Consider the following 27,951-nt stretch of genomic DNA (forward strand, 5'->3'; position numbering starts at 1 on the left):
ATCACCTAAAAATGTCTTCTGATTTCTTCTTCTGTATAGATGACATTATTTTTTTGTCTATAAATCAGTACTTTTCCAAGAACCATCTCTACAAAAAGTAACTCAACTTCAAACAGCATATAGGCTAAATTATCTTTAGATGTTTCATCATCCTCTCAAAACCGTAATCACAATGACCTACAAACAACTGTGAAGAATATACTTCTTGAAGCAAATGCCACTGAATTATGACTAGCACCCACTATATAGCTAAAAGCCCACTGAGCCTCATAAGAGTTTGATTACACCACGAAGAATATCCTGTATCCAAAGGACCACTGCCTGTGCAACCATAGATGTAGCAGTTACATGTCTACACCTGCTCTCACTTGATTTATGGAAGGTATGTAAGCTGGAATGAAGTATACAATCTGCACAGAGTTTGTCAATACAAGAGATAGATCAAGCAATACTATAGTCTACAAGAATCACTTCTGGTTACTGTTTTCTTTATATATTAAATCTTCATTTGGAAGATTCAGAATACTTTGGCCTGACAGATATGAAGTGAAATGCCTCAAAAATACAGTGAAATGCCTGTGTTTTTCTAATAAGCCACAACAATTTCAGCATTTAAACCTTTATTACAAAAACATACAATATTAAAATGATTTACAGATGCATCTGACCAAGGTATGACATAAAAAGTGCTTACAATCTTAGACAGCCTCAGAATTTTATCATGCTGTTGGAAGCATGCAATGCTGGTTTGGTTGCAGGTGGGGACTGCCAGACGGCTGAACTCGTGCGCTTGAAATACCTTGGCTTACTTTTGTAGAAAATATCCTCTAGTTTAGGGTCCAATATTACTCCAAATAACCTATTGATGTTTCGAGGGTTGTAATACTGATCTGTGACAGCCTCGGTAAGCTGAAGCCCTGAGGAAACAACAATCACATAATGAATCAGCCTTCAAGCAGGAACATGTCTGCACACAGAGCATTTCTATGTAGGAGACAATATTAATCCCAGTCTATGAGTGGACTAAAGTTGGTGATTAAATAAGTTGTGACATGTAATAAAGGGAGCAGATTTGTGTGCTCTACTTCTCTTACAAGAACACCAAGAACCTGGCATCAAAACTAAACTGGCTGCAAAGTAACTCTGTACAAAGATTTTACCCCTAGTTACATCAAGATTTCTTCATTTGAGCAGTATACTTTAGGACTGAAAGGGGTATTATTTTGTTGCTGCTATTGTTAAAAAACTGAGAATTAGAACTTCTTGCTGATCTCCTTCAAATCATCTGGAGATCTACCAGCAGATCCAGATCTACCTTCCATCCACTGTTGCTTCTTATGTAACAGATCAAGTCATGCCACTGTCTGCAAAATTCCAGAGAATAATCCAAATACTACTGAAGCCTCCTTTCTCAGCTACTATCACCACCAGCTATTTCATCAGGACGCAGCAGAGAGAAGCAAGAGAGGAATAGGAGTGTCCTACTCTTTTTCTTCCATACTTCCTTTTCTGCTTCTGTTTTGTCATTTAAACTGCAAGCCTATCTTGTTTTAATTGATTGTAAACCCAGGGGCCTTTTGGTTAGTGGCCAGGAATAAAAACGCTTTAATTTGTAAACAAAATGGTCTCTATCTTACAGGTATTTCCCATGATAGGTATGTTTATCATTCAAATTTAAAGGTTTCTGAAATTAAAGCAGATTTCCTGTTAGATTATTCCAAAAGAGGGCACAATAGGATTGATTTTTTTTTTCGTGTCAGGAGCAACCGGAGTTGCTTCTGGAGTGAGAGAATTGGCCGTCTGCAAGTACGTTGCCCAGGGGACACCCGGATGTTTTGATGTTTTACCATCCTTGTGGGAGGCTTCTCTCATGTCCCCGCATGGAGCTGGAGCTGATAGAGGGAGCTCATCCGCGCTCTCCCCGGGTGGGATTCGAACCTGGCAACCTTCAGGTCAGCAACCCAACCTTCAAGTCACGAGGCTTTTATCCCCTAGGCCACCGGAGGCTCCGTATAGGGTTGACATGAGATGGACTCACCAACTGTCACTCTAAACACCTGTTTCTCAACCATCTTGTTCACTTTTGGGTGAACATCCCACTGGTACTAGTTTTGCTTTTGCCTGCAATATTCTTGAAAACTGTATCAGGCTGTATACACAGAGCAATGAGGCATGGAAGTTTCAGCTGAAATATTACTATGCTATACTAAAACCACCTGAAAGGCAGTACAGTTCCAGAGAACTTGCAGCTTAATGTACAAAGACCTGACCCATCAAAAACAAAGAACCTGAGGGAACTCCTTAGAATCTCAAGTTGTAAGGAGTTCCTCAATCTCGATGCTAGCATGTAGTGCAGGGGTATGAATTGTGTAGCCTTTAGCTACTCAAAAGCATGATTTTAAGTGAAAACAATGGTATTGTAGGTGTTGGGGGGGGGGGTTGCAGTTTCTTAGTAAGTAATGTTTAAGGAGATACCCAATCCCAAAACAGCTTCAAATTCAAGCAGAAGTCAGGGGTGATTGAAACCACCTCTTGTTTCAGGCCAGCAGTATTAGTCACCCTAGATCAAGAAAACTGAAAAATGGCTTTTGATCTTCCACATACCTTCCTCCCCACACCCATTAAAAACTCATACATACCAATGGCCCATGCAGGAATAGGTTTGCGGGGCTCATTTTCATCATCGGTAGAGTCATCACTATTAAGATCCATGCCGTAGTCATTTGGATTCATTTTGCGGGATGCAGTATCTTTTACTTTTGGGGAATTTACTTCATTGGAGCTATTGACTTCAGGTTTCTGAAAGACAAGACAGAATTTGTGGTATATCTGCAGCAGTATGTCAGAAACATCTGTTGGTATCACAGCTTGCATTTTAAAATTTGAGAATGTGCTTCACTTTAACCTTTCATTGGACAAACACTGCAAAGGGACACTACAATTAAGCAGAGTGCTAGCCACAGAAGGCCTGTGATTCCCATTCTAGAAATGTCCAGTATAGAAAAGTGAGCCCATTTTTTGTATTATATAAAAATACTTGAGAAAATATATAGAGTAGCACTATAAAAACCCAAAATAGCATCCTTGAAATGAAAACGAGTTTAGGTTTGATAAGAGGACAGCTTGCTTATCTGAATATATCCTAAATGCTCATATTTTTGTCTAGAGATTTTACTCAAAAATTAATCCAAATAACTTGAGTGAGCTCATTCATGGGTATTGTAAGTATTGTACCTCAACCTAAAAAAAGAACCACCCCCTTCTCTGAGCAGTATAGCAAAAGGCAAGAACTTAAGTCTATCTTAGAAGAACTGAAAAGAAGCATTTTCTCTCTGCCGTGGTACCATTTCTGGCCTTTTTAATGTCTGGGCAGGGAAATGGGGATGGAAATTGGGATAAATAGATCCCTGAGGAGACACCAGCACTTTCCCCTCTCCACAGAAAAAAAAATCCTTTCAAAATCCATATTAAGGTCCCAAAATGGATCTTCGACTTATAAATGAGTATATACAATACTATTTGTGAGAGGTTAATTCAGTTCTGTCAACACCGTCAGTTCATTGGATCCTGTCCTATGCTACAGTTGTGATCTTGTTTCAATACGCTAGCCCTTTAAAATCTAGTAAGACATTTTCTTTAGAGACTTGCTATATATAGCACTGATCTATACTTACTCTAGTTCACTCTTTAACTTACTGATGGCACTTAAGGTTGTTCAAGAGCAATGCTGACCTGCAAGTTTGCTATCTACTAGTAAATCAATCCTTTTCTTTCTGGGTTTGTGCTGACTGCCTATTCTATCAATGTGATTTTCCTGCTTCTTGGTAGGGAGTTGGATGGCCCATGAAGTCTGTTCCAACTGTATGATTCTATGATTCTATATGAAGGAGGGTGAGGGAAAAATAATTGAACTTGATTTTACAACTACTACCATCTCAGAAAAGGCCTCTTTAGGCATCATTGTTTTTAACTATCTGATCCATGACTGAAATCAAGCACTGCCCATTTTTGTGTTATTTTAGCATTTCATTTAACGTACAGACTTGCTAAAAGCCTCGTTTTTAAACCAATACAGGCAGTCCCCAAGGTACACATTTCTGACTTACAAATGACTCATAGTTATAGTGGGGGGGGGGAAGTATTTAGTCAGATACCAATTGTACAAGTTCTCCCACTTAAAAAGATGAGATGTCTGTAATTGACATCATAGATAGACCTCAACTACAAGAGACAACACGAGAAAACACATCCAGAAAATCACATTGTCTGATTTTTCACAAATTTATTTGCAAATTATGGTGGAAAATAAGTATTTGGTCAATAACAAAAGTTCATCTCAATACTTTGTTATATATCCTTTACTGGCAATGACAGAGGTCAAATGTTTTCTGTAAATCCTCACAAGGTTGGCACACACTGTTGCTGGTATGTTGGCCCATTCCTCCATGCAGATCTCAAGAGCAGTGATGTTTTGGGGCTGTTGCTGGGCAACAAGGACTTTCAATACCCTCCAAAGGTTTTCTATAGGGTTGAGATCTGGAGACTGGCTAGGCCACTCCAGGACCTTGAAATGCTTCTTACGATGCCACTTCTTTATTTTTCTGGTGGTGTGCTTGGGATCATTGTCATGCTGAAAGACCCAGCCATGTTTCATCTTCAATGCCCTTGCTGATGGAAGGAGGTTTGCACTCAAAATCTCACGATACATGGCCTCATTCATTCTTTCATGTGTACGGAACAGTCACTCTGGTCCCTTTGCAGAGAAACAGCCCCAAAGCATGATGTTGCCACCGCCATGCTTCACAGTAGGTATGGTGTTCTTTGGATGCAACTCAGCAGTTTTTCTCCTCCAAACACGACGAGTTGTATTTCTGCCAAACAGTTCTACTTTGGTTTCATCTGACCATATGACATTCTCCCAATATTCTTCAGGATCATCCAAATGCTCTCCAGCAAACTTCAGTCAGGCCCGGACATGTACTGGCTTAAGCAGGGGGACACGTCTGGCACTGCAGGATCTGAATCCCTGGCAGTGTAGTGTGTTACTGATGGTAGCCTTTGTGATGTTGGTCCCAAGCTCTCTGCAGGTTCCCCTGTGTGATTCTGGGATTTTTGCTCACCGTTCTTATGATCATTTTGACCCCACGGAGTGAGATCTTGCATGGAGCCCCAGATTGAGGGAGATTATCAGTGGTCTTGAATCTCTTTCATTTTCTAATTATTGCTCCAACAGTTGATTTCTTCACACCAAGCTGCTTGCCTCTTGCAAATTGAGTCTTCCCAGTCTGGTGCAGGGCTACAATTTTGTTTCTGGTGTCCTTCGACATCTCTTTAGTCTTCACCATAGTGGAGTTTGGAGTGTGACTGCTTGAGGTTGTGGACAGGTGTCTTTTATACTGATAATAAGTTCAAATAGATGCCATTACTACAGGTAATGAGTGGAGGACAGAGGAGCCTCTTCAAGAAGAAGTTACAGGTCTGTGAGACCCAGAAATCTTGCTTGTTTGTAGGTGATCAAATACTTATTTTCCACCATAATTTGCAAATAAATTCATGAAAAATCAGACAATATGATTTTCTGGATGTGTTTTCTTATGTTGTCTCTCATAGTTGAGGTCTACCTATGATGTCAATTACAGGCCTCTCTCCTCTTTTTAAGTGGGAGAACTTGTACAATTGGTATCTGACTAAACACTTTTTTTCCCCCACTGTAAGAATGGGGGTGAGACAACAGGAAGTGAGAGAAATCTCCCCCTCGGAAGGGAAATTGACTCTGAAAAGAGTTTTCATGGGAGAAAGGTGTCTCCACTGAAGCTTTATCACCAATCCTTGTTTCCACAATGGCCCAAATTTTTCAAAACCCGGTTATCACAGGGACAGAAAGTGAGGTGAAATCTTCTAAACAAGGGTACAGACAGCAAAACAAACTCCACAGGGGTGTTAGCCCTTCCCTATGCTATCAAAAGTATATCTATATATATATACTGTGTGTGTGTGTGTGTGTGTGTGTGTGTGTGTGTGTGTGTGTATATATATATATAAAGTTTAAAAGGAGCAGTAGTTAGACCACTGCTGAAAAAGTCCTCCCTGGATTCCCTGGACCTTAATACGCGTAATTACAGCTTCTCAAGTAGCTCCTAGCACACAATGTTGACGCAATAACAAGTGAAATAGTAAAGGTACATATCACACACTCGATAACATGAACAATGTTGCATGAGATCAGCCAAAGAACTGTCCAAAACTTTTGCAGATGCTGTTACAAAAACTACAGCAGAAGACACTATATACAGTTCAGTTGTGCACTGTACACTTAATATATGCAGAGTATGTGGGCTTTTGTTTGCCAGTATAAATGCCTAAAGATAGGGGAAGACGCCGATTCCTACCAAGGCTAAAGAGTCTTCCAATTCGGTGGCTAGACTAGGTACAGTATTTCAGGTTAGTTATAAATTTATTCCTCATGTTACTCCTAACTACAGTATATCAATAGAAATCTTCCCAAAACATGAGACTGATTTAAGGTATCTGAAGGGGTATGGCCAGGTATGTATATGCTGTGAAGGAATGTGCAGGAGAGGGATATGTATAGCTTTAAAAGGCTATACAGAAGTTACTCTTAAATAAGAAACACCCTGAAAGCATTTTATTGAGTTACTGCTATCTACATAAAAAACCTGAGATTTTCATTTTAACATACCATATATATTCATGTATGTCTAGAAATTTTAGTCAAGAAAATCAAATTTTTGTCAATATTCACACATAAGTGTCAGTAGTATATCTTAACTCTTATCAAAACAGAAAACATTCCTTTCTCTGTGTGGACTGGTGAAAGGCAAGGGCTTAATCCATCAGATGAGAACCTAAAAGAAGCACTGGCCCCTCTACTATCTCTACTGTGGTGTCAATTCTGGCATTTTTGAATGCCTAGGAGGGGAAATGGCAGCTGCCCCTCCCCTCCCCATGCAACATAGGTGCTTTCCCCTCTCTGTGGAATGAACTTTGACATATCCATGGGCCACATTTAAATCCATAATTTTGACCTCACAACCTTCCTTCAACTTATACCTGATGTCAATCTATATATATGACTATATACACCACATTACTGATCTCATCATATTCTTATGCCCTCTTGTGATCATCGGCCAGGATTGCAACAACATTAGAAACTAACATTTTTCAATGGGCTTGTGAAATTGGTTTTTTCACCTTTGATTTCTAAGATTCATCAACTGGAGCCTGGGACAAAAGATGTACGTTAAGAACTGAAAAGTTATAAGATGAGATACTAATTGTTCACAGTCTTTCAGAGAAAAATCTATTCTCGGTTATTCTTATTTTTCTTTATTCCAGGATAGAAAGTGTTCTGTTGTTGCTATCATTAAACAAGAGAAAGAGAAAGTCCTTGGTCTATTACGACTCATCCAGCAGACCCAGAGCTATCATCTACAGATCTCTGGGTTATAATATAAACTTCTGCAGGAATTCCCTCCAAAACACTCAGATGAATAACCTGTTTAAACATCTTGCTTCCCTCTAACACAGTGGTTCCTAACCTTTGGTCCTCCAGATGTTTTCGACTTCAGCTGCCACAATTCCCAACAACTGGTAAACTGGCTGGGATTTCTGAGAGTTGAAGTCCAACTTCCTGTTAGAGTCTACAAATTTTTACAAAACATTTCAAGCAAAAATCTCTCCCAACCTATTAATACTATTCATAAAATAACAACAAATAAAAGAATCCCAGTAATATGGAAAACTTTAGAAATAATAACAATGCTAAAACCAAACAATGAGGAGGATAATCCCAATTCATATAAACCAGTAACACTATGCAATGTGAACTATACAAATTTTACAAAGATTTTAGCCGATATATTGAAAGATATTACTCCATATTTAATAGAGGACCAATATGGATTCATACAGAAAAGGAACTTAGAAGACCCAATTAGGAACATATTAAACGTAATCAACCATGCAACAAGAAAAAAAGAGAATTTATTGATAAAATTGGGTATATATAAAGTTTTTAATTCAGTAAACCATCAATATTCATACCAAGTATGCAAGGGCTTTAAATTGGGAGAAAATATTTGTGAAGTAATTAAAGAACTACATAAAGACAACCAGGCAGAAATAGAAATTAATGGTCAAAATCAAGAACCATCAAAATTAGAAGGGGCACAAAGCAAGGAATGCCCTCTCTCCCCAGTCCTATCTGCTATGGCAATACGTTAGCCTACTTAATCAGGAAGGATAAAAAAATTAAACCGTGTATGATTGGAGATGAACAAATAGAAATAAATTTATTTGCAGACGATGCTATAGTATTACTAGGTTCTCCAAAGAAATAGGTAAAGGAAGTAACAAAAATAATTAAAAAGTTAGAAAATATTTCAGGTCTAGCAATAAAAATTGAAAATTGAGATTTTACACAAAAACCTACCCTGAAAAGAGTTAAAAGAAGTTCAAACCATTCTGGGCACAAAATTGAGCATATAGAAGCAAAAATATTTGGGAGTCTGTATCCTCAAGAACCTTAACAATATAACACAAACCAATTATAACCAATTATGGAAAAAAGTTAACAAGCGAATGCAAAATTGGAAAAAAATGTAAGTGGGATATAACAAATAGAATTAAGATAGTAAAGATTATGATTTTACCGAAGTTTTTATTCCTTTTCCAAGCTTTACCATATAGTATTCCAACCAAAATACAGTGTTCCCTCACTTATCGTGGGGGTTAGGTTCCAGGACCACCCGCAATAAGTGAAAATCTGCGAAGTAGGGACACTATATTTATTTTAATATTTATACATTATTTTAGTAGTTATACATTATTTTAAGTCTTTATCAACCAATCGTGTGTTGATAAATCGCCTCCTCCTCCTGTTGCCGCTTGGGCTTTTCTCTCCCTCTGGCTTCTCCTTCCTCCCTTCCTTAGGCTGTAAAATTGTAATTTTTATGATTTATAATAGTCTTTTAGAGTTTATTGAAAAACTCCGTGAAAAGTGAATCGCAAATTAGTGAGGAAACACTGTAATTAAGAAATGGGATAAATCAATTAAAACTTGGGTAGTACGGGCTAATAAAGGTAAAATTTCCAATTCGGCATATTACTCTTCGCAGCAAAATGGGAGAGTGGAGAGTACCTAGCCTCCAGATTTATTTTGAAGCAAACCAAATAGGGAAAGTACTGGAGATAGATTTTGACAAGACAAAAAGATGGGCCAAATATGGGAATTTCTGTATTTGTATGTGTATATATATTTATATGTGTATGTGTATATGTATTTGTATGTGTATGTATACACATATAATGAGATATTTTGCACTTGAAGCCCAAATCTAAACACAAAATGCATTTCCGTTTCACATACACCTTATACACACAGCCTGGTAATGTACAATTTTTTTGTAAAAATTGTGTGCTTGAAACAAAGTTTATATACATTGAAGCACCAGAAAGCAAGACATCCCTATCTCAGCCACCACTGTGGAGATTTTGGGATTCTTGATAAGAGATGTCGAACTTGTAAAGTGTGTCATAAAATACTCTACTACAGACAAAATTGTGTCAAATTCTAGAAGAATAATCACTGCTCAGGATACCTGAATATTAACTTAGAAGTAAAGGACACAATGAAAGAAGATAATATTGGAGAGTTTTTGTCCATCATTATGGGAGCAGAGAGAACAACAATCAAAACACTTGGGTGTCAAAGTAATGCATACTTCTGATTTTAGATATTAAAAAGTATACAAATTCAGTAGGAAAGCATAGACATAGCCACTCTGTTAATAGCCTACTTAACTACAAGCCTCAAGCAAAAGCTCTGGATTCACCTTACTAGAGAAGGCCACAAACCATGATTACTCACCTGAGCCGTTATATTCAGCCATTTACAGCCAGCAGGAACTGCTTCCATGTGTCTAGCTTCCTTTTCCTGATGGTCCACTGTGGGAGGATCCTGTTCCTTCTGTAAGATAATCAGATTTTTATCATCCCAATTCCCTCCAACCTGCCAGCTTGTGTCTCTGTTTTAAAAGGATAAATTGATTCAACATCCCAGTTAAAGAGATTCCACCTTTAGGAAGAACTTCCCGATGGTAAGAGCTGTTTGGAAATGGAATATGGTGCCTCAGAGAGTAGTGGATTCTCCTTCTCTGGAGGCTGGCCATCTGTCAGAAGTGCTTTTATTGTGTTCCTGCATGGTAGGGGGTTGGACTTTTGTGGTCTCAGCCCACTTTACAATTATTTTCTTTCAAATGGAGTAAGGTAAATGTAAAGGTTTTCACGTGACGTTAAATCCAGTCATGTCTGACTCTGGGGGGTTGGTGCTCATCTCCATTTCAAAGCCGAAGAGCCGGCGTTGTCCATAGATACCTCCAAGGTCATGTGGCCGGCATGACTGCATGGAGCACCGTTACCTTCCCGCCGGAGCGGTACCTACTGATCTACTCACATTGGCATGTTTTCGAACTGCTAAGTTGGCAGGAGCTGGAGCTAACAGCAGCCGCTCATGCCGCTCCCGGGGCTTGAACCTGGGACCTTTCGGTCTCTAGCTCAGTGCTTTTACACACTCCGCCACCAGGGCTCCTACTCATATGGAGTAGAATCTCACTATTCCTTTGAAAAACATATACCAGAACAGCACAGAACATATAGTATGGAATAGTGTGCCCACCTTGGTCCTTTATGGTGATAAAATATATCACATGGCCAAACATGCATTTCCTCTCAGGAGTATAGAGGATGAAATGAGCCCTGCATTTTGAAAATATCTTCAATTCAGTTAGAATTATTTGTTTATTTGTCAGCCAGTTATATAATAATATAGTAATATAATAATAAATCTTTATTTATATCCTGCTTTTCTCCCCAAACGGGACCCAAAGCAGCTCACAACATTATAGAAAAAACAGTTGGATTGTGTCACTGTCTACCTGTTTCCTGGCCAAATTCTTTTTGGCCATACCTTCAAATTTTCTTTCTCTTCCTTTACTATTGCAAGGTCCAAAGGTTTCGCCAGTCTTTCTTTTCCTTTCTGTCCACAATGCCTAAAAAGAAGGGAAAGTAGTGGCAAAGAACATTTGAAGTACAGCCGTACTCTTCTTCACTTGGCATAGAATTCAACTGAATTCAACCATGCTTGATGCTATAATTTAAGGCTGAAGGTTTCTATATATCAAGTGACCCCTCATCATGATTTCTGAAATCAGGTCATAAATGTCAATATGAGACATACAAGCTTAAGAGGAGACCATTTGGATAAAACAATCCAGAAGCAATAAAGGTCCTTAGAACGAATGAGCTTGGGACAATAGACTTCAGAACAAAAAGGCTAAGAACATGATTGATGAACCAGTGAACAATTGGAATGTTTGTTTTTTGAAATTGGAGTCTTGCATGCAGGGTTTTTACAAAACTGATGTTACCACAAGTGATCATTTCTGTCAACAAATGTCACGTGTACATTATTTCTGTTGTTTGTTATCTATCTGCATGACAGAGTGACTTTTCTTTGAAACAAATGGTTAGAATGACTTGAATCCTGCTAACCCTCTAAAAACATATGATGTGGAGAGTAGACCGAAAATACAATATTTTAGCAATGCTCATCGAACTAACAATTTTCAGTTTTGGAAGCTGCCATTTTCCACTGACCCCAAATTGTCTGGTTCGCAACACACTGAATTTGAGATGCACTCCTTCTTGTAACTATGGAAGCAAAATGCTCACCCTTTTTCCTGTTTTGCCTTATTGTGCTCAAGCATTTTTCTAATTTCCCCAACTGTCTTCCATTTTTCTTGTTGCTCTTGAAGCTTTGGCTCTTCTTCCTGTTACAATGGCAAAATCAGAGTCCTCCATAGGGGAAAACACAAAGGAATACCAAGAACTGCTAAGCAAAGTGACAATTTTAGCTATGCCTTATGTATAAGATAAGCAGTGTTACGTTTCAATTATGCCTATATGAAGACATAATGATGTGGGCTTCCTAGAATCATAGAATAGTAGAGTTGGAAGAGACCTCATGGGCCATCCAGTCCAACCCCCTGCCAAGAAGCAGGAAATCGCATTCAAAGCACCCCCGACAGATCGCCATTCAGCCTCTGCTTAAAAGCCTCCACCACAGTCCGGGGCAGAGAGTTCCACTGCCGAACAGCTCTCACAGTGAGGAAGTTCTTCCTGATATTCAGGTGGAATCTCCTTTCCTGTAGTTTGAAGCCATTGTTCCGCGTCCTAGTTTGCAGGGCAGCAGAAAACAAGCTTGCTCCCTCCTCCCTATGACTTCCCCTCACATATTTGTACATGGCTATCATTTCTCCTCTCAGCCTTCTCTTCTGCAGGCTAAACATGCCCAGTTCTTTAAGCCGCTCCTCATAGGGCTTGTTCTCCAGACCTTTGATCATTTTAGTTGCCCTCCTCTGGACACATTCCAGCTTGTCAACATCTCCCTTCAATTGCGGTGCCCAGAATTGGACACAGTATTCCAGGTGTGGCCTGACAAGGAAGAATAGAGGGGGAGCATGACTTCCCTGGATCTAGATGCTATACCCCTATTGATGCAGGCCAAAATCCCATTGGCTTTCTTAGTAGCCGCATCACATTGCTGGCTCATGTTTAACTTGTTGTCCACAAGGACTCCAAGATCTTTTTCACACGTACTGCTGTCTAGCCAGGCATCCCCCATTCTGTATCTTTGCATTCCATTTTTTCTGCCGAAGTGAAGTATCTTGCATCCTCCATGTAAAGATCTTAATTAAAGAAATACCCTTCAATTCTCATCCTTCATGGAGTGAAATCAGGAGTGGGGTCTGTATTTTTCCTATATACATCCTAAAGATGGACAGACAGGTAGGCCTAATTTGGGAGATTCCATATACTACTGTTGTTGTTATTATTAACAACAACAACTTTGTTTTTAATCCACCCTCTTTCCCCAAAGGGACTCAGGGAGGATTTCAAAAACAAAGATGGCAATATAGATTGTCTCTGAAACAGTAATAACAGCCACATGACACCGGCATCTTTGATGCAAAAACATTCTGGTAGATAAAGCCATACATTCTCATTACATAATGTGAGTAACATATTTGTCTCATTTCAGGCTAATTTTGTTAAATGCTTTATGGCATGGGCTTGCTAACAGTAAGAAAAAACACCAGCAATTAAAACCAAGTTCCTTTCTACTGTGCATTTCAATGGTTCTATTACTTCAACCAACAGCAACAATAGTTTCAGGGTAATAAATAAATGCGGTTCAGGAATTTTGTTATTTCTATTCTACAGAAATAATGAATATAGCCCTTAGAATAATTCTGTATTACTCTAAGTTTACAATTTGACTCAAAATGAGTACTTACCACCTGCAGCATTTTTTGTTTCCGGGTTTCTGCTTCCCCCGTTTTCTTAATTGACTTCTTCTTCCTGTTCTTCTCCTCTGCTGCTTTCTCTTCTCTCACCTGTTCAAAAGACCATTTAAAATTATATTTTCCTTATTCCAGATTTCAGTCTAAGATAGCATACTGCATAAGAATTCCAAGTGGTAGTGACCAAGAGCAAGGGAGAAAGGAAAAATGAATTCTAAATTTTTCGACTTAATCTCTATTTAAATGAGACATGACGTTTGGCAAGTCCTTCTGAGAAGAGAGCTATTTGCCCTATGTGCTTCTGCAGTACCAGCCTCAGTACCAAACTGGTTATTTCCTATAGCATTGCCAAGGGCAAATGTTTTCACACTTCAGAATCAAAAGAATATGCAGGCATTTGGATCACAGATTCTGGTATTCTCAAAGAAGCAATGCTATCTTTGGTGATAACAGGCTCAGGTCCCAGCAGAATCAGGACTCATCACGTAAGAAGTAAGGCAGACTGAGGTCCAGCTCATGGCCTGAATCCAAACCCCTGTAAAGAATAGCATCCGTTTCCTTGGATGTTGATAGTCTTTCAAGCCAAGTCAGATAGTGTTGGGATTGGGTGAAGGGACAGAATGAGCTACAACTAAGAGGACAAAATGTTCTGCCATGAACAGAAAGTTCACTTTATTTTAGAAAACAATTTGCTCCTGTTAATCATTGTACTTTCTGAAAATTCACTATATCGCTCATTTTAAAAAACCATTTTAAAAACAGCTTTTGTTATTTTTCTGACAAAAAATATTTTGAGTGAGAAAGTCTTAATATCAATAAAGTAGGTTTGTCCTCACTTGTTTGATTACTTTTGTGATGTAGTTATTCTTTCCTTTTATTACTAAGGTGGGGTTGGTGTCGACTTGAGAGGACAACTTAGTAAAGGCAACATGTTATTTTTAACATGACCAGAGCGAAGACATAACATGTTCTTTTTAACATGTTACTTCTTAGCTGGACATAGCATATAACCTTTTTTCATCTCTCCAGGAAGGAACAGAGAAATAAAATCTCTTTTCCTTGGCACACTGAAGCCTTTTCGCTTGCACTCCCTACATTGTACAGAACTGTTTCAAATAATAGATAGAAAGAAATGAAATAAGGCACACCACAAAGCCACAATGGATGGTTCAAGAAGAGACAGGAGATGCTCCCAAAGCACCTTTGCTGGATAATAATTGCCCCAGACAAAGATATTAACAAATTACATAAATACAAAAGCTGGAACCCAATGATGTGCTATGCAATCAGAACATCATTTCTGCTTGTGTAAGGCAGCATTACCATAGCTCCTCCCCGCGTTGTTTCAGTATTTTGTGTCCTATTCTTCAATAGTGGCCCTGAGAACTGAAAGACTCTGGAATTTGTAGATTTGAGAGGGGAAGCTCTGTCATGTATGTAAAGCCCCAGTCAATTGCCTCTAGATCTAATAAAAAGAACAAACTATGAGATTTGTGCGTAGGAGATTAGGATTATTTTTTACCTTTTCACTCTTTTCCTCCTGTTGAGACAACTTCTGTCCAAGTCTCTTCTTCTTTTCTTCCTCCATCTGCTCCACCCGCTCTCGGGCTTGGAGTGCCTTTCTTAGCCTTTCTTCACGCTTTCTGTAGGATATGCAAAATTCACATAGTAATTATAATATAATTTTATTGTTATCAAAAGTGTTGTATGAATAATCCTGTCATATTTTCAGATAAATGACTGTCACCTTAGTGCCAATAGTAGCTGCATTCACCTACATTATATTGCAAATCTAGATACTGTTATTTACAATTTTATTTCTTCCAATCGTCGTCTCTTTTCTTCCTCCACTTTTTGCTTCCTCTGCTGCTCTGCTTCCTGCTTTTTCCTGAGACTTTCCAGACGCTGTCGCTGTTTTTCCTAAGATATGCAAAAGGTTAGATTACAGTACAATACACTCCCAAGAGTCAGCACAGTATATTTTAAGTAATGTCCCTGCTGTGAGTTAAAAGAAACCAAGTGGTGTAGCAGTATAAACATGAAACACCCCAGAAAAGGTCTGCATTCAAGTGATGTATTTAGAAACCATTCACCATACAAGCTTCACAACCCACAAAATAAGAAAAAATAGTTACTTACAACAAAATCGCCCTTTGTAGGATGAATATGAAAAAAGAAAGATGAAATTGTTCCGTTTAGGGAAATCAAAGTGCTAGCTAGCCAAGTCATACTTAAAAGTAGTTCTTTCTGCCTTGGTGAAGTATCATCATCATCATCATCTTTATTTATATCCTGCCACCATCTCCCGAAGAGACTCAGGGAAGCTTACAAAGGCACTCCATGGTGCAGCATATAACATAAAACAGTACATAAGTTATAAAAACAGTAACACATAAAATTATAACAATGATCACATACAATGGTACGATACAACTGGGCCCAAATAAGAGGCTTCTTTACCTCACCAGTAGTAACTTAGGGAGAGGTAGGCTGAAGGCAAACTCTAGTTGCTGCCTTAGTGATGTTCAAGACGCTAGGATTAATGGACAAAATGGTCTTCAATATTAAATTTTATTTTATTGGACTTCACCTCACCCCATGAAAAAGAGTTTAGTTCTGTTTCGGACAAGAGAAGAGTCTGAACAAGGTGAAGTATTTTCTTGCAGGTTTATTGTGGCCTGTCTTCCAACTTTGTTTCCCAAGTAGTAAGGTAAACAGATCAGACCACATTACAAGAGGAGGTGGTTCTCTTGCTGGTTGGCCTCAACTGGCCATATTTACAGTGCTAATCTTGATCTTACAATAAACCAGTCCAATGATTTATAAGCCTGCAAAGCTACTTTCTGTGAAGTAAGACTGCAGTCCACTAACCTGATGCTATATATGTACATCTTGTTGCAGTTCTTCAGAATCTCATGTGAAGATCTTAATCCTGCTACAAAGACCCTTTTAGTTTGAGCAACTTCCCAGATATACATACAGGGATCATGAAACAAACAATCAGGAGTGTACGAATCTAGGTTATGCAGTAGTAACAGGCCAAAAGCATTCCGGCTTAATATAAAAGATATTATCAGGGAAATTACTTAACTTAAATGGGTCTTCTGTAGCAGGACTAAGAATTACACACTTCTGACCACTCTGATTCTCACAATACCTACATAGTCTCTAATTTAGGGGAGCCATAGGGATCATAAAAGCCTCGCAACTCCTACTTCTCAGCCAGCAACTGCTGTGCCCTGTTTCTATTGGGAAGCACCAGTCTGATTGTCCAGCCCTCTTGCATGAGCAATCTCTGGCTTGAGGGAACTATAATAGGGGCCCTGCTTTTGTCTTATGCACCCGTGGAGTTTGGTAAGTCAGCTGCTTCCCAATCCCCATCAGATCCGCGTCAATTGCAGCTCCTGCTGCCCAGTAAGTGAGCATTGAGATTAGGACAGGAGTCACTGTGTAACACCATGACTATAGTTCTTATGCATTTGTGATTCTCCAACAAGATTTCAAATATTATTAAAAGCAAGTGAGAGAAGTCCTCCTTACCTTGGTGGGAGGTCTAGTGGGTGTGCTGTGTTTAACACTATTATTTACTGGTGACCCTGAAGGTTTGAGTAGTTGATTTTTCTGTATAGACTGGAAGAAGTTTTTGAATGGTCGTATGATCTGTCAGAAGAGTATGAACATTTTTAGTGCCTTCTCAGAGATGGAAAAGAAAAATGAACATTTTTTGCCCTTGATAATTTTAGCCTTTCTTTGTCAGAAGACAGCAATACCTTGTTTGCATGATAGGATGTCGTTTTGTGACTGGAATTGTTTTCATCTTGCATGTTCTGGACAGAAGGCAGATCATCAACTGAGCACTTATAACTTTGTTTCCTTAAGATAAACAAGCACCGTCAGTACACAGTAAATCAAGTTATAATCATTATCTTTGCTGCCTCAGATCCCTACCAAGAGGTTTGGAACATAGTTTTTATAGGAGAAAGCTAATGAAGCTGGGTTGTTGTGTGTTTTCCAGGCTGTGTGGCCATGTTCCAAAGCATTCTCTCCTGACGATTCGCCCACATCTATGGCAGGCATCCTCAGAGGTTATGCCTCTGAGGATGCTACAACTGTCTAGCTGATTATGTCTTAGAAAACTTTAAAGAGAGTAGTGCACTACAACTCTGAAGAATAAAGTTCAAATTTCTGCTCAGTTATGGCAACCCATTTCGTAAGCTTGGATAAGTCACAATTTCTCAGTCTGAGAGGAAGCCAAAGGCCAAAGAAAGCCAAAGAAATATTGTTAAAGAAAACATTTGATAGGGTCCCTTTAGGATTGCCTGTGAATTTTATAGGACATGCTTACCCATGATCACTTGTTTCATCATCCATAAACACTTCAAGAGAACTATGAGCTGTATAATGAGAAAGTTAAAGGAAAGAATTATATGTACATAAATCTGAAAAGTTAAAACTAATACTGTAAACGTGGTGCAGAATTTTTACCCCTGTGGATACTCAAATCCCAATACATATACAATAGCATAGTAAACCAATGTCCCTCATATAAAACAGCAGAATCAAGGTTTACTTTTAACTTTTTTTTAGGGGGGGGGCAATTGGTTTTCTGTAACTGAAGATACAGAGGGCCAACTGTATTTTCATGTACCATCTCCAATGTTCACATATTTTGGGACATTAGGTACAAAGTGCTCAAACTTCATAGGAGTCATTTACTAGAGTTACTGTTGTAAGGTGGTGACATTATGAAAAAAAACATCAGCATTATTTTTAGGAATTTGCTACAAAAGTAGATGAATTGTGCACATTAGGAATACTAAACAGTCCTTAAGACTCTAGGAAGTTTGCTTCCTATGCAATCACATTAAAGATTTCTACTTCTTTCCTACTTGCCAAACACTTAGGTTCTGTACAGACAGCCTTAAGTTACATATCAATGCAGAACTGCTCTATGTGACACACACTGAAGCCCTAAATGGTTCCGGCACAGTCTACCTGTCTAAACGTATCTCCCTCTATGAACCCCAAACGTATCTCCCCCTATGAACCACCTCGGAGTTTAAGATCATCTAGGCAGGCCCTGCTCTCGATCCCACCTCTTTCATAAGCGCGACTGGTGGGGACGAGAGATAGGGCCTTCTCAGTGGTGGCCCCCCAGCTGTGGAACTCCCTCCACAGCGGTATTAGATCAGCCCCCTCCCTCCTAACCTTTAGGAAAAGAGTAAAAACTTGGCTTTGGGAGAAGGGCTTTGATAAATAGCGCAGTGCATTTTTTTTTAACCTGGAAATCATGCAATGGATTTTGGAACGGCTTTAAACCTTACCTTTGGAGGACATGTCTCATATTGGAATGTATTTTAATTATGTTTTATGTCTGTTTTAATTTTTATAATTCTACTTCATGTCTGTATTTTCTGCCCAGGGCACTGTATAAGTGCCATTTGTAAGCTGCCTTGACTCCTCCTCGGGGTAGAGAAAGGCGAGATATAAATATGGTAAATAAATAGTCTTTACTTACAATTGACTTGGCTACAGACAGATGAGGAGTCTTGAGCTGCTTTCTTCTTGGCCATTGCCCTGCTGAGGGATTTCCGAACCATGCTTTTCCTTTTGTTACTTAGTGAATACCTCTCCGCAAGGGAAACTTTCTTGTTCTTGTGTACTCTATTTGGATGGCGATGCCCTGATTGGGAACTTGCAGGGGTTCCAGTGTTCTCCTTTAGTTCCTGGAAAAGCTCCCCTGCTGACACCAAGTTGTTAACCAATCCTTGGGCTGGAATTTCTTCCACTCTATTTGATGACTTCTCATTGAAAGCCGCTTTTGGAGATGGTGTATTTCTTAATCTGAAGGCATCATCCTCTTTTTCAGTCTTTTCTGATGGCAGCATCATTGCAGTTCCAGCCACATGAACCAAACTGCCATCTGAACATAGGGCTCTATTTACACCATCATTCCCTTCCTCCTTTACTTCAGCACTTAGACCACAATTAGTAACAATTACTCTTCCTTCTGGAGATATATCACTTTGTACTTCTGATGCTTCTTTAGCACATCTTGTTATACAGTAAGATATGGAATCTGTTATCTCCACATCAAAGTTTTCTAGGCCCTCTTTAGATTGGGAAAGCATCTGAAAACATGCTGTCTTTATACCACTTCGCATTCTAGATAGTCTTTTTTTTAAAAAAAAGAGCAGATGACCAATAATCAGTGGAGTACTGTATTTCAAATATAAAGAGAGTAAGCATCAAATAATTCTTTTTCAGGCCACAGGGTGGCACTAGCAACCGCAAACACAAATTGCAAATATTTCTTGCTTGAATATCTTTCCACTACAACTGAGCATGGCTATATCACATTCCTGTATTTTCTCTATTTGTTACTCCACTGCTTACCCATGGGAATGCTCAAGTACCCACCAGGAGCATGTTTGTGTCAATCACCATTATACAGATATGTACTTAAATGTACGTTAATGTAAATAGTAATGTAAATAGGTCTAATAAGCTAATTTGGATTGCAGTCTTAAGGGTGCCCATTTCCATAAGCATAAAGAGGAAGGTAGCTCAAATCTGCAAGAATAAACAGTGCCTCATGTTCCACAGACAGGTCTATGACCAGTGAAGTAATGGATCTAAAATTGTCTATGAAAATAATGCCTTGAAAGCATTGCTGTTGCTATGAACTGAAAGTCCTTTTAACAACAGGAGAGGTTGCAGTGAGGGAAATGTTCAAAATATAACCTTTTCTTGAATGCTATCTTGACTAATGTCCAAGATATTAAAAGTAAAAATATGACAAATTTACCTTCACCCATGTTGAGAGTTTAAGTATACATAATACACAATAATCCACACATTTTTGCAAAACAAAAGAGTATTTTGCTGTACAGTAATACAGGAAAAATATAAAGCATAATTGTGAGGAGTAAAACATGATGCTGGCAAAAGCTGAGGAAAGCTACCTTAAGATAGCGACATTAAATACCAGGTAAATACTAAATGAACATACTCAGGACTTGGAAAATTGCAAATATTGGAAAATCTACAGAATGTATATGACTGCTTTTTCACACAGCTTATTAAAAAAGTACAAAAGTTAAATGTTTAAACAATTACTACCGTTTTCGAGTTAGCTCCTTATTTTCATAGTGAAATGATGAGGATCGCTTCTTCTTTCGATTCTTTCTCTGAGATGGTGTTTTGGGCATCAGCTCAGGCTCAGCATTGAAGTTGCTGTTGCAGGATGAAACAAACAACAGAATCCTTGAAAGGTTGCAATTAACAACAAGAAGAAGCTATGCTGGGATCCACTGCAGTAGCTCAGAATGCATTTTTATTAAAAGCTTAATATATCTGTCATTGGGATACCATAAAATGTACACAATTAGGTCAGAAAAAATACAAATAATCCTTACTGCTGTGGTAAACATGCAACTCAGAAGCAGGATGTAGCATATGAAATGCTTAATATATATGCAGTTTTACTTTTCTCTCCGAGATAAACACAGCAACTGGGTACTTTGTTACAAATAGTGACTTAACTGTGTATGGTACGCTGTCCAGTGGGATGGGAAAAGTGTCATAAAAAGCCACCAAAGAGAGGAATTAACTCATTCAAAGTACAGGGTGCCCTGTATAGGGATAGAAGAGAGTCCTCTGCCAAAACCCCTAAATAATTTAAATGGATTTGAGAGCAAACAGCCTGGGCTATCAGCAGAAGCCAAAGTGATTAAATAAAAACTATTGTTATGTTGGACACAGCATGAGATCAGATTCCTTGGAAATGCTGGATAAACCAAAAGGCAGAAGGAAAGAAGATGACCACAGCACAGGTGGACAGACTCAGTCAAGGAAGTTACATCCCTGGGTTTGCAAGAACTGAGCAAAGTGTCTTGCAGGCATCTTGCTCATAGATCTGCCACAAATTAAGTCAAGGTGACAGGAATTAAAAGTAATAAATTACCAAGATTCAAGGATCATCCTTTTCAAGCGTAAGTCCTACCTTTCAAACCTCTTCAGTGCTTCCTCCTCAATTTCCCGCAACCACACCAAGTATTTGTATTCAGCACTGAACAGAAATTCTGAGAACTTTTGATTACAGACATCAAGAAGGTGAGTGGGGCCTCTACCCTCTGCCATGGCACTGATCAAAAGACAAGAGAAAAAAAAATCAAGTCACCCCTTAAATTTATATTTGCATAACAATATATATCCTGTTCTTATCGCTGTTGAATGGTTGTACCCCAAGGTAGCTTTCTTGCACCGACCTTGTTCAATATCTTTACAACAATTAGCCACAGTCACCATTCACAAAAAGCTTTATATATGCTAATGACCTTGGTCTAACAACACAAGCAAAAGACTTGAAAGCAGTGGGAAAACCAACTTACTAATGCCCTGAAAGGTCTCTCCAGCTACTACAAAGATAAACACCTGAAGCCTAACCCTGCCAAGAGACTAGTCTGAGCTTTCCAACTATGTAACCTTGAAGCCAACAGAAAACTGATAGTTACCTCGGAAGGCCAAGAGCTCGAACACTGTTCCCATCCCAAATATCTCTGTGTCACCTTAGATCATATACTAACATATAGGAAAAACTGCATGAACACCAAGTACAAAGTAGCTGCATGCAATAACATCCTGCAGAAATGTACTGGCACCACATGGGGTGCAGACCCAAAATTAATAAGAACATGAGCCCTGGCCTTGTCTTATTCAACTGCTGAGGATGCCTGCCCTGTTTGGCACAAGTCTGTCTACGCAAAGCAGGTGAACATAGCACTGAATAAAACATGAAGAAATAATCACAGGATGCCTCAAACCTGATAGACTCTATGACAGGCATTTACCTCAGGCCCTCCTCATTTTCCCTGTCCTCTTGGAATAAAGCTGCGGCAGCCCACCACATCCTTATATAGAAAGGCACACAGTGGTTGAGAGCCCTCCGGGGTGCTCTTGGACATTGCCTGTCTCACTCTCCTCCTGCCATAACACAGAGGAAAGCCCAAATATTGAGGGAGGAGTATTGGGGAGGAGGATCGCGGCAGTCGCAAACATGTCTTGTTTTTCCTCCCAGCATAAGGATGGGGTGAGCAGCCCTGTCCTTATGCCAGGACAACCTGAGAATAATCTGCCCCTTCCTGGCCCTGCACTCTCCCAGGCCCTCACTCTTCTGGATCCATCCCAGCCAGTGTGTGCCTGGCTGCTCTCTTTCCTGGCCAGACCTTCCCAGCTGGGCCCACAATGCAGCCCAAAGACAAAAAACTTTGCTTATGCCTGCTCTATGAGCTAGCTGGCATCCCCCCCCACCCCTGATGTGTGATGGGAAGTTGCTGCCAACTGTGAGAAAAATACGGGTTGAACACTGTAAAAACCATCCACTGCATAGCTATCAGCCTCCTCCCAGTAGACTTAAATCAAGGAAAAGCTTCATGAGAACCACCACTCCTCTTTAATGCTCCCCCAGCAACAGCAAGAGTATCCCTCTGGGCAGCTAAACCAGGAAACCCCAAATGGATGGGCCCCTACAAGGATCTTCCTCCAGGGGCAAACCAAGAATGGGCAACTTGGAGATTCCTGAACAGACTCCTAAGTGGAGTGAGCAGATCAAAAGACAACCTGGCAAAATGACACTACCTAGAAGAATGCTCCACCTTGTGGGACTGTGGAGCAGAACAAACAACTCAGCATCTGTTTGCTTGCCCACAATGGTCAGACTCAGGCACAGAGGAAGACCTGTTCAAAGCTAAACACAATGTGGTAACTGGTGCCCATTTTTGGTCTAAAATTATGTAACCACTTGTGCTCCCTCTAGTTTATCAGGTTTATACCTAATTATGCAATTAATGAATGAATTGTTTATTATACTAGCCACAGGCCATGACATCAAATAATATAAAACCTTTAAAAGTACAATAAGCACTTTCCAATATAAACATTAGAACTTATTCCATATACTGGCTCTTTAAAATTACAGTAGCAGTGACATGATAACAATAACAAATGTCTGATTTGTATCATCCCAAACTATCTCCATTTCAGGGTTATTGTAATTTTTTTTCTAGCTATATGGCCATGTTCCAGAAGTATTCTCTCCTGACGTTTCGCCCACATCTATGGCAGGCATCCACAGAGGTTGTGAGGTCTGCTGGAAACTAGGCAAGTGAGGTTTATTTATCTTTGGAAAGTCCAGGGCGTGAGAAAAAAACCCTTTGTCAGTAGTAGGCTAGTGTAAATGTTGCAGTTAATCACCCTAATTAGCATTGAAAAAGATTCAACTCCTGTCTTTTTCTTTTTGCCTGGGGGCATCCTTTGATCAGAGTCATTAGAATGCCCCTGGAACTCTTCTGTTTTCAGGGTGTTGCCCCCCACCTACTGTTCTGATTTTTTTTCTTCTCTGTGTAGTCTGACATGATAGTGTTGGAGTGGTCAAGCATTTCTGTGTTCTCAAATAATATACTGTGTCCAGGTTGGTTCATCAAGTGCTCTGCTATGGCTAATTTCTCTGGTTAAGTGAGTCTGCAGTGCCTTTCATGTTCTTTGACTTGTGTTTGGGTGCTGTGTTTGGTGGTCCCTAAGTAGAACATAAAAGGCACTGCAGACTCACTCAACCAGAGAAATCAGCCACAGAAATGCTTGACCACTCCAACAACTATCATGTCAGACTACACAGAGAACCCATTGAAAGTGGGCAACTTCAACAGAAAGGAGGAAACCATGAAAATGAACAAAATCTGGCTACCAGTATTAAAAAACTCAAAAATCAGAACAGTAGGTGGGGGGCAACACCCTGAAAACACAAGAGTTCCAAGGGCATTCTAATTACTCTGATCAAAGGAGTCCCTAGGCAAAAAAAAAGACAAGAGTTGAAGCTTTTTGAATGCTAATTAGGGTGATTAACTGCAACATTTACAGTAGCCTACTACCGACAAAAGGTTTTTTTCTCACACCCTGGACTTTCCAAAGATAAATAAACCTCATTGCCTAGTTTCCAACAGACCTCACAACATCTGAGGATGCCTACCATAGATGTGGGCAAAACGTCAGGAGAGAATACTTCTGGAACATGACCATACAACCCGAAAAACATACAACAACCCTGTGATCCCGGCCATGAAAGCCTTCGACAACATATCTCCATTTCCATTTTTATGCAATGCTTTTGACATGAAATAAATGGTTGACATAAGGAACATCTTCTACACTGCAGAATCAATGCATTCTGATACAATTTTAACTGGCATGGCTCTGTGCTATGGAATTGTGGGATTTGTAGTAAAGGGCCTTGTAAAATTACAGCTCCCATGATTCTACATCACTGAGCCGTGGAAGTTCAAGTGATGTCAAACTGCGTTAATTCAACAGTGTGAATGCACCCATAGTCTGCAATGAAAGGTGAGGGAAAGAGCCAGGTAGGTGTAGTGGTTTGAGCATTGGGCTATAACTCTGGAGAACAGGATTCAATGCTGGCCTTGGGCAAGTCAACCCAGAAAACTCTTGTGATAGCTTCACCAAAAGTCTGAAACCACAACAATGTCGTGTACTATTAAAACTGACGTAGAAAACAAAACAGAGCAAGAATATTAAAGAGGAACGTTATAAGATGGGGAAAACAAAAATACCACACCCAAGAAAGTCCTCTTGCAACAACCAGAAAGCAAACAACACCAAATACTGAACATCAAATCGGCATTATCATTTCTTCTAAGCAGTTTTAAGGGCAATTACTTCCACAGATGTGAATGCTAAATCGCCTGCTGAAAAGTATGTACAGTAGAGTCTCACTTATCCAAGCCTCGCTTATCCAAGCCTCTGGATTATCCAAGCCATTTTTTTAGTCAGTGTCTTCAATATATCGTGATATTTTGGTGTTAAATTAGTAAATAGAGTAATTACAACATAACATTACCGTGTATTGAACTACTTTTTCTGTCAAATTTGTTGTATAACATGATGTTTTGGTGCTTAATTTGTAAAATCATAACCTAATTTGATGTTTAATAGGTTTTTCCTTAATCCCTCCTTGTTATCCAAGATATTCGCTTATCCAAGATTCTGCCCGCCCGTTTGGCTTGGACAAGTGAGACTCTACTGTAATTAGTTTCTTAGTGCGCATCTACACTTAAGAATTAATACAATTTGATATCCATTTGAACTATGGAATTCTGGGCTGAAGTCTTGAGCCAAACAACTTTTAAGGTTGCTGCTCGGGGAGACAAAAAGTAGAAAAAAATCCCCTTCCCTTCCGCAGACTCAAGGGAGGCTCATTTTATCAGGCTCACAACCCAATTTAACTGCTACACAAAGCAAACCAAAACATCCGCCAAAGGGCCCACGTACAACAGCGTTCCCCGAACTACACAAAATACACCTCACGCCTCACTCCTGAACGCATGCGCACGAGCGACTTGCAGCTTGAAACCAGCTGGCCCCTTCCGAGAGCTCTTCTCCGCTCACTCAGGAGTGACGCCAAGGAAAGGGGCGGGGAAAACCTTTCGAGTAGTCCTGATTGGTTGTAGCGCTTTAAGGCTTAAAGTGCCACTCCGAAATCCCGCCTCTACAATTTCGCTCAGGCGAAAAGGAGCAGCTCGCATAAGTACGCGCATGCGCACTAGTAGCTCGAAGGCGACCTGCTAGCTATGTTCAAAAACAAAAGAAACGTTCACTTTGCCAGATGACAGGGGAAGCAGGAAGGGGTGCGCGCACTTTCCTAATGGTAGCATCCCCTCATAGAGCCAGGGCTGGTTTGAACGTGGTACTAAAAGGATGCATCTACACTGCGGAATGAATGCAGTTTGATATCACTTGGACTGCCATGGCTCAACGCAATGGAATCACTGGAGTTTTAGTTCGTTGAGGCACTAGCACTGTTTCACAGAGAAGACTACAGGCCTTGTGAAAATATAATTCCGGGATTTTATAGCACTGAGCCAAGGCAGTTCAAGTGGTGTCAAACTGCATTCATTCTTCAGTGTGTAGGTGCACCCTAACATAAAGAAACAAATTCGCTTCTTCAAGTGCAGCATTGATCAGTTGGTAAGTGGCTGTGACTTTTCCGGGCTGTATGGCCATGTTCCGGAAGCATTCTCTCCTGATGTATCGCCTGCATCTATGGCAGGCATCCTCAAAGGTTGTAAGGTATGTTGAAAACTAGACAAGTGGGGTTTACTGTATATATTTGTGGAAGGTCCAGTGTTCTTGTCTGTTTGAGGCAAGTGTGAATTGTGCAATTCACAGCATTGAATAGCCTTGCAGTTCAAGGTCTGTCTGTTTACTGCCCGGGGGAATCCTTTGTTGGGAGGTGTTAGCTGGCCCTGATTGTTTCTTACCTGCAATTCCCCTGTTTAACTAGTAGAGTCTCACTTATCCAACCTTCGCTTATCCAACGTTCTGTATTATCCAACGCAGTTTGCCTTTATTATTTATTTATTTATTTATTACATGCGTTTATACCCCGCCCTTCTCCCCAAGGGGACTCAGAGCAGCTTACATTCTGCCACGAGGGCCAGCAACAAATATACTATAAAACAAAACAATTAAAACATGATAAAAACATGATAAAAATGTGATAAAAAGTATATAAAAATTAAAACGCTGCAAGGCAGTGATATTACACCATCCTCAGTCATTCACTACTGCTACAATTACAGATTTGCGACCCAATTACATCAGCCAGTGAGCTTATTCGCTGAATGCCTGGGCGCAGAGCCAAGTTTTTAGTTTTCTTCTAAATCCCAGGAGGAAAGGGGTTTGCCGGATATCGCTGGGGAGGGAGTTCCACAGCCGGGGAGCCACCACCGAGAAGGCCCTGTCCCTCGTCCCCACCAGCCGCGCCTGCGAGGCAGGTGGGATCGAGAGCAGGGCCTCCCCGGAAGATCTTAAGGTTCTAACAGGCTCATAGGAGGAGATACGTTCGGATAGATAGGCAGGACCAGAACCGTTTAGGGCAGGGGTCCTCAAACTTTTTAAGCCAAGGGCCGGTCCACAATCCTTCGGACTGTTGAGGGGCCGGATTATCATTTGAAAAAAAACAACAAATAAATTCTGATGCACACTACACATGTCTTATTTGTAGTGCAAAAACAACAACAACAATGAAAGAACAATACAATATTTAAAAATAAAAATAATTTTAACCAACATACATTTATCAGGATTTCAATGTTCCCATGTGCTCCTGCTTCTGGCCAATGAGATAGTCAAGTTAATTAGGGTTGTTGTTGTTGTTGTTGTGTGCCTTCAAGTCATTTCAGACTTTGGGTGAGCCTAAGTCTAAAATGTATTTATTTATTATTTATTTATTTACTGCATTTATTTACTACATTTGTATCATACCCTTCTCACCCCAAAGGGGACTCAGAGTGGCTTACAAATTATATGTACATACAATATATTATATTATTAGCATAGCACAATATTAGCATTATATATTACTTTATTGAACTATACCACTATACTGTAATATTATTAGTAATATTATATGTAACATAGAATATATAACTAATATTATTATATGGTATTATTATTAGTGTTATATTGTATTACATTATAATATTATTATCAA

At 39.6% G+C, this 27,951-nt stretch overlaps 1 protein-coding gene across 10 annotated transcripts; it reads right to left on the reverse strand.

The window, feature by feature from the left end:
- Positions 1-603: 603 nt before the first annotated feature.
- LOC100556526 (inner centromere protein) lies at positions 604-27,687 on the reverse strand. Of its 10 annotated transcripts, none has more exons than XM_062967495.1 (16): positions 27,533-27,687; positions 21,391-21,531; positions 20,508-20,621; positions 18,904-19,559; positions 17,731-17,779; positions 17,156-17,258; positions 16,926-17,045; positions 15,525-15,536; positions 15,196-15,305; positions 14,908-15,028; positions 13,380-13,478; positions 11,755-11,852; positions 10,991-11,072; positions 9,893-9,991; positions 2,640-2,799; positions 604-917 (listed from the first exon to the last, which is right to left on the reverse strand). In XM_062967495.1, exons 2-16 carry the CDS (start codon positions 21,525-21,527, stop codon positions 709-711), a joined length of 2,169 nt encoding a protein of 722 aa, XP_062823565.1. In that variant the 5' UTR covers positions 21,528-21,531; positions 27,533-27,687; the 3' UTR covers positions 604-708. The 10 variants fall into 10 exon arrangements, with proteins under 10 accessions (XP_062823565.1, XP_062823563.1, XP_062823562.1 ...); XM_062967493.1 differs by lacking the exon at positions 27,533-27,687 and adding an exon at positions 25,764-25,879; XM_062967492.1 differs by lacking the exon at positions 27,533-27,687 and adding an exon at positions 25,728-25,875.
- Positions 27,688-27,951: the final 264 nt, after the last annotated feature.

The sequence above is a fragment of the Anolis carolinensis genome, chromosome 1 (genome assembly GCF_035594765.1).
Source record: "Anolis carolinensis isolate JA03-04 chromosome 1, rAnoCar3.1.pri, whole genome shotgun sequence".
In the NCBI taxonomy this organism is placed as follows: Eukaryota; Metazoa; Chordata; class Lepidosauria; order Squamata; family Dactyloidae; genus Anolis; species Anolis carolinensis.

Excerpts from the sequence above, each read along its gene's own strand:
- LOC100556526 (XM_062967489.1), bottom strand. The coding sequence starts at position 22,296 with ATGTGGTGGGCTGCCGCAGCTTTATTCCAAGAGGACAGGGAAAATGAG. Across the intron at positions 17,259-17,730 it reads GATGAAACAAGTGATCATGG|GAAACAAAGTTATAAGTGCT; the intron begins GTAAGCATGTCC and ends GTTTATCTTAAG. Across the intron at positions 17,046-17,155 it reads CATCCTATCATGCAAACAAG|ATCATACGACCATTCAAAAA; the intron begins GTATTGCTGTCT and ends CTCTTCTGACAG.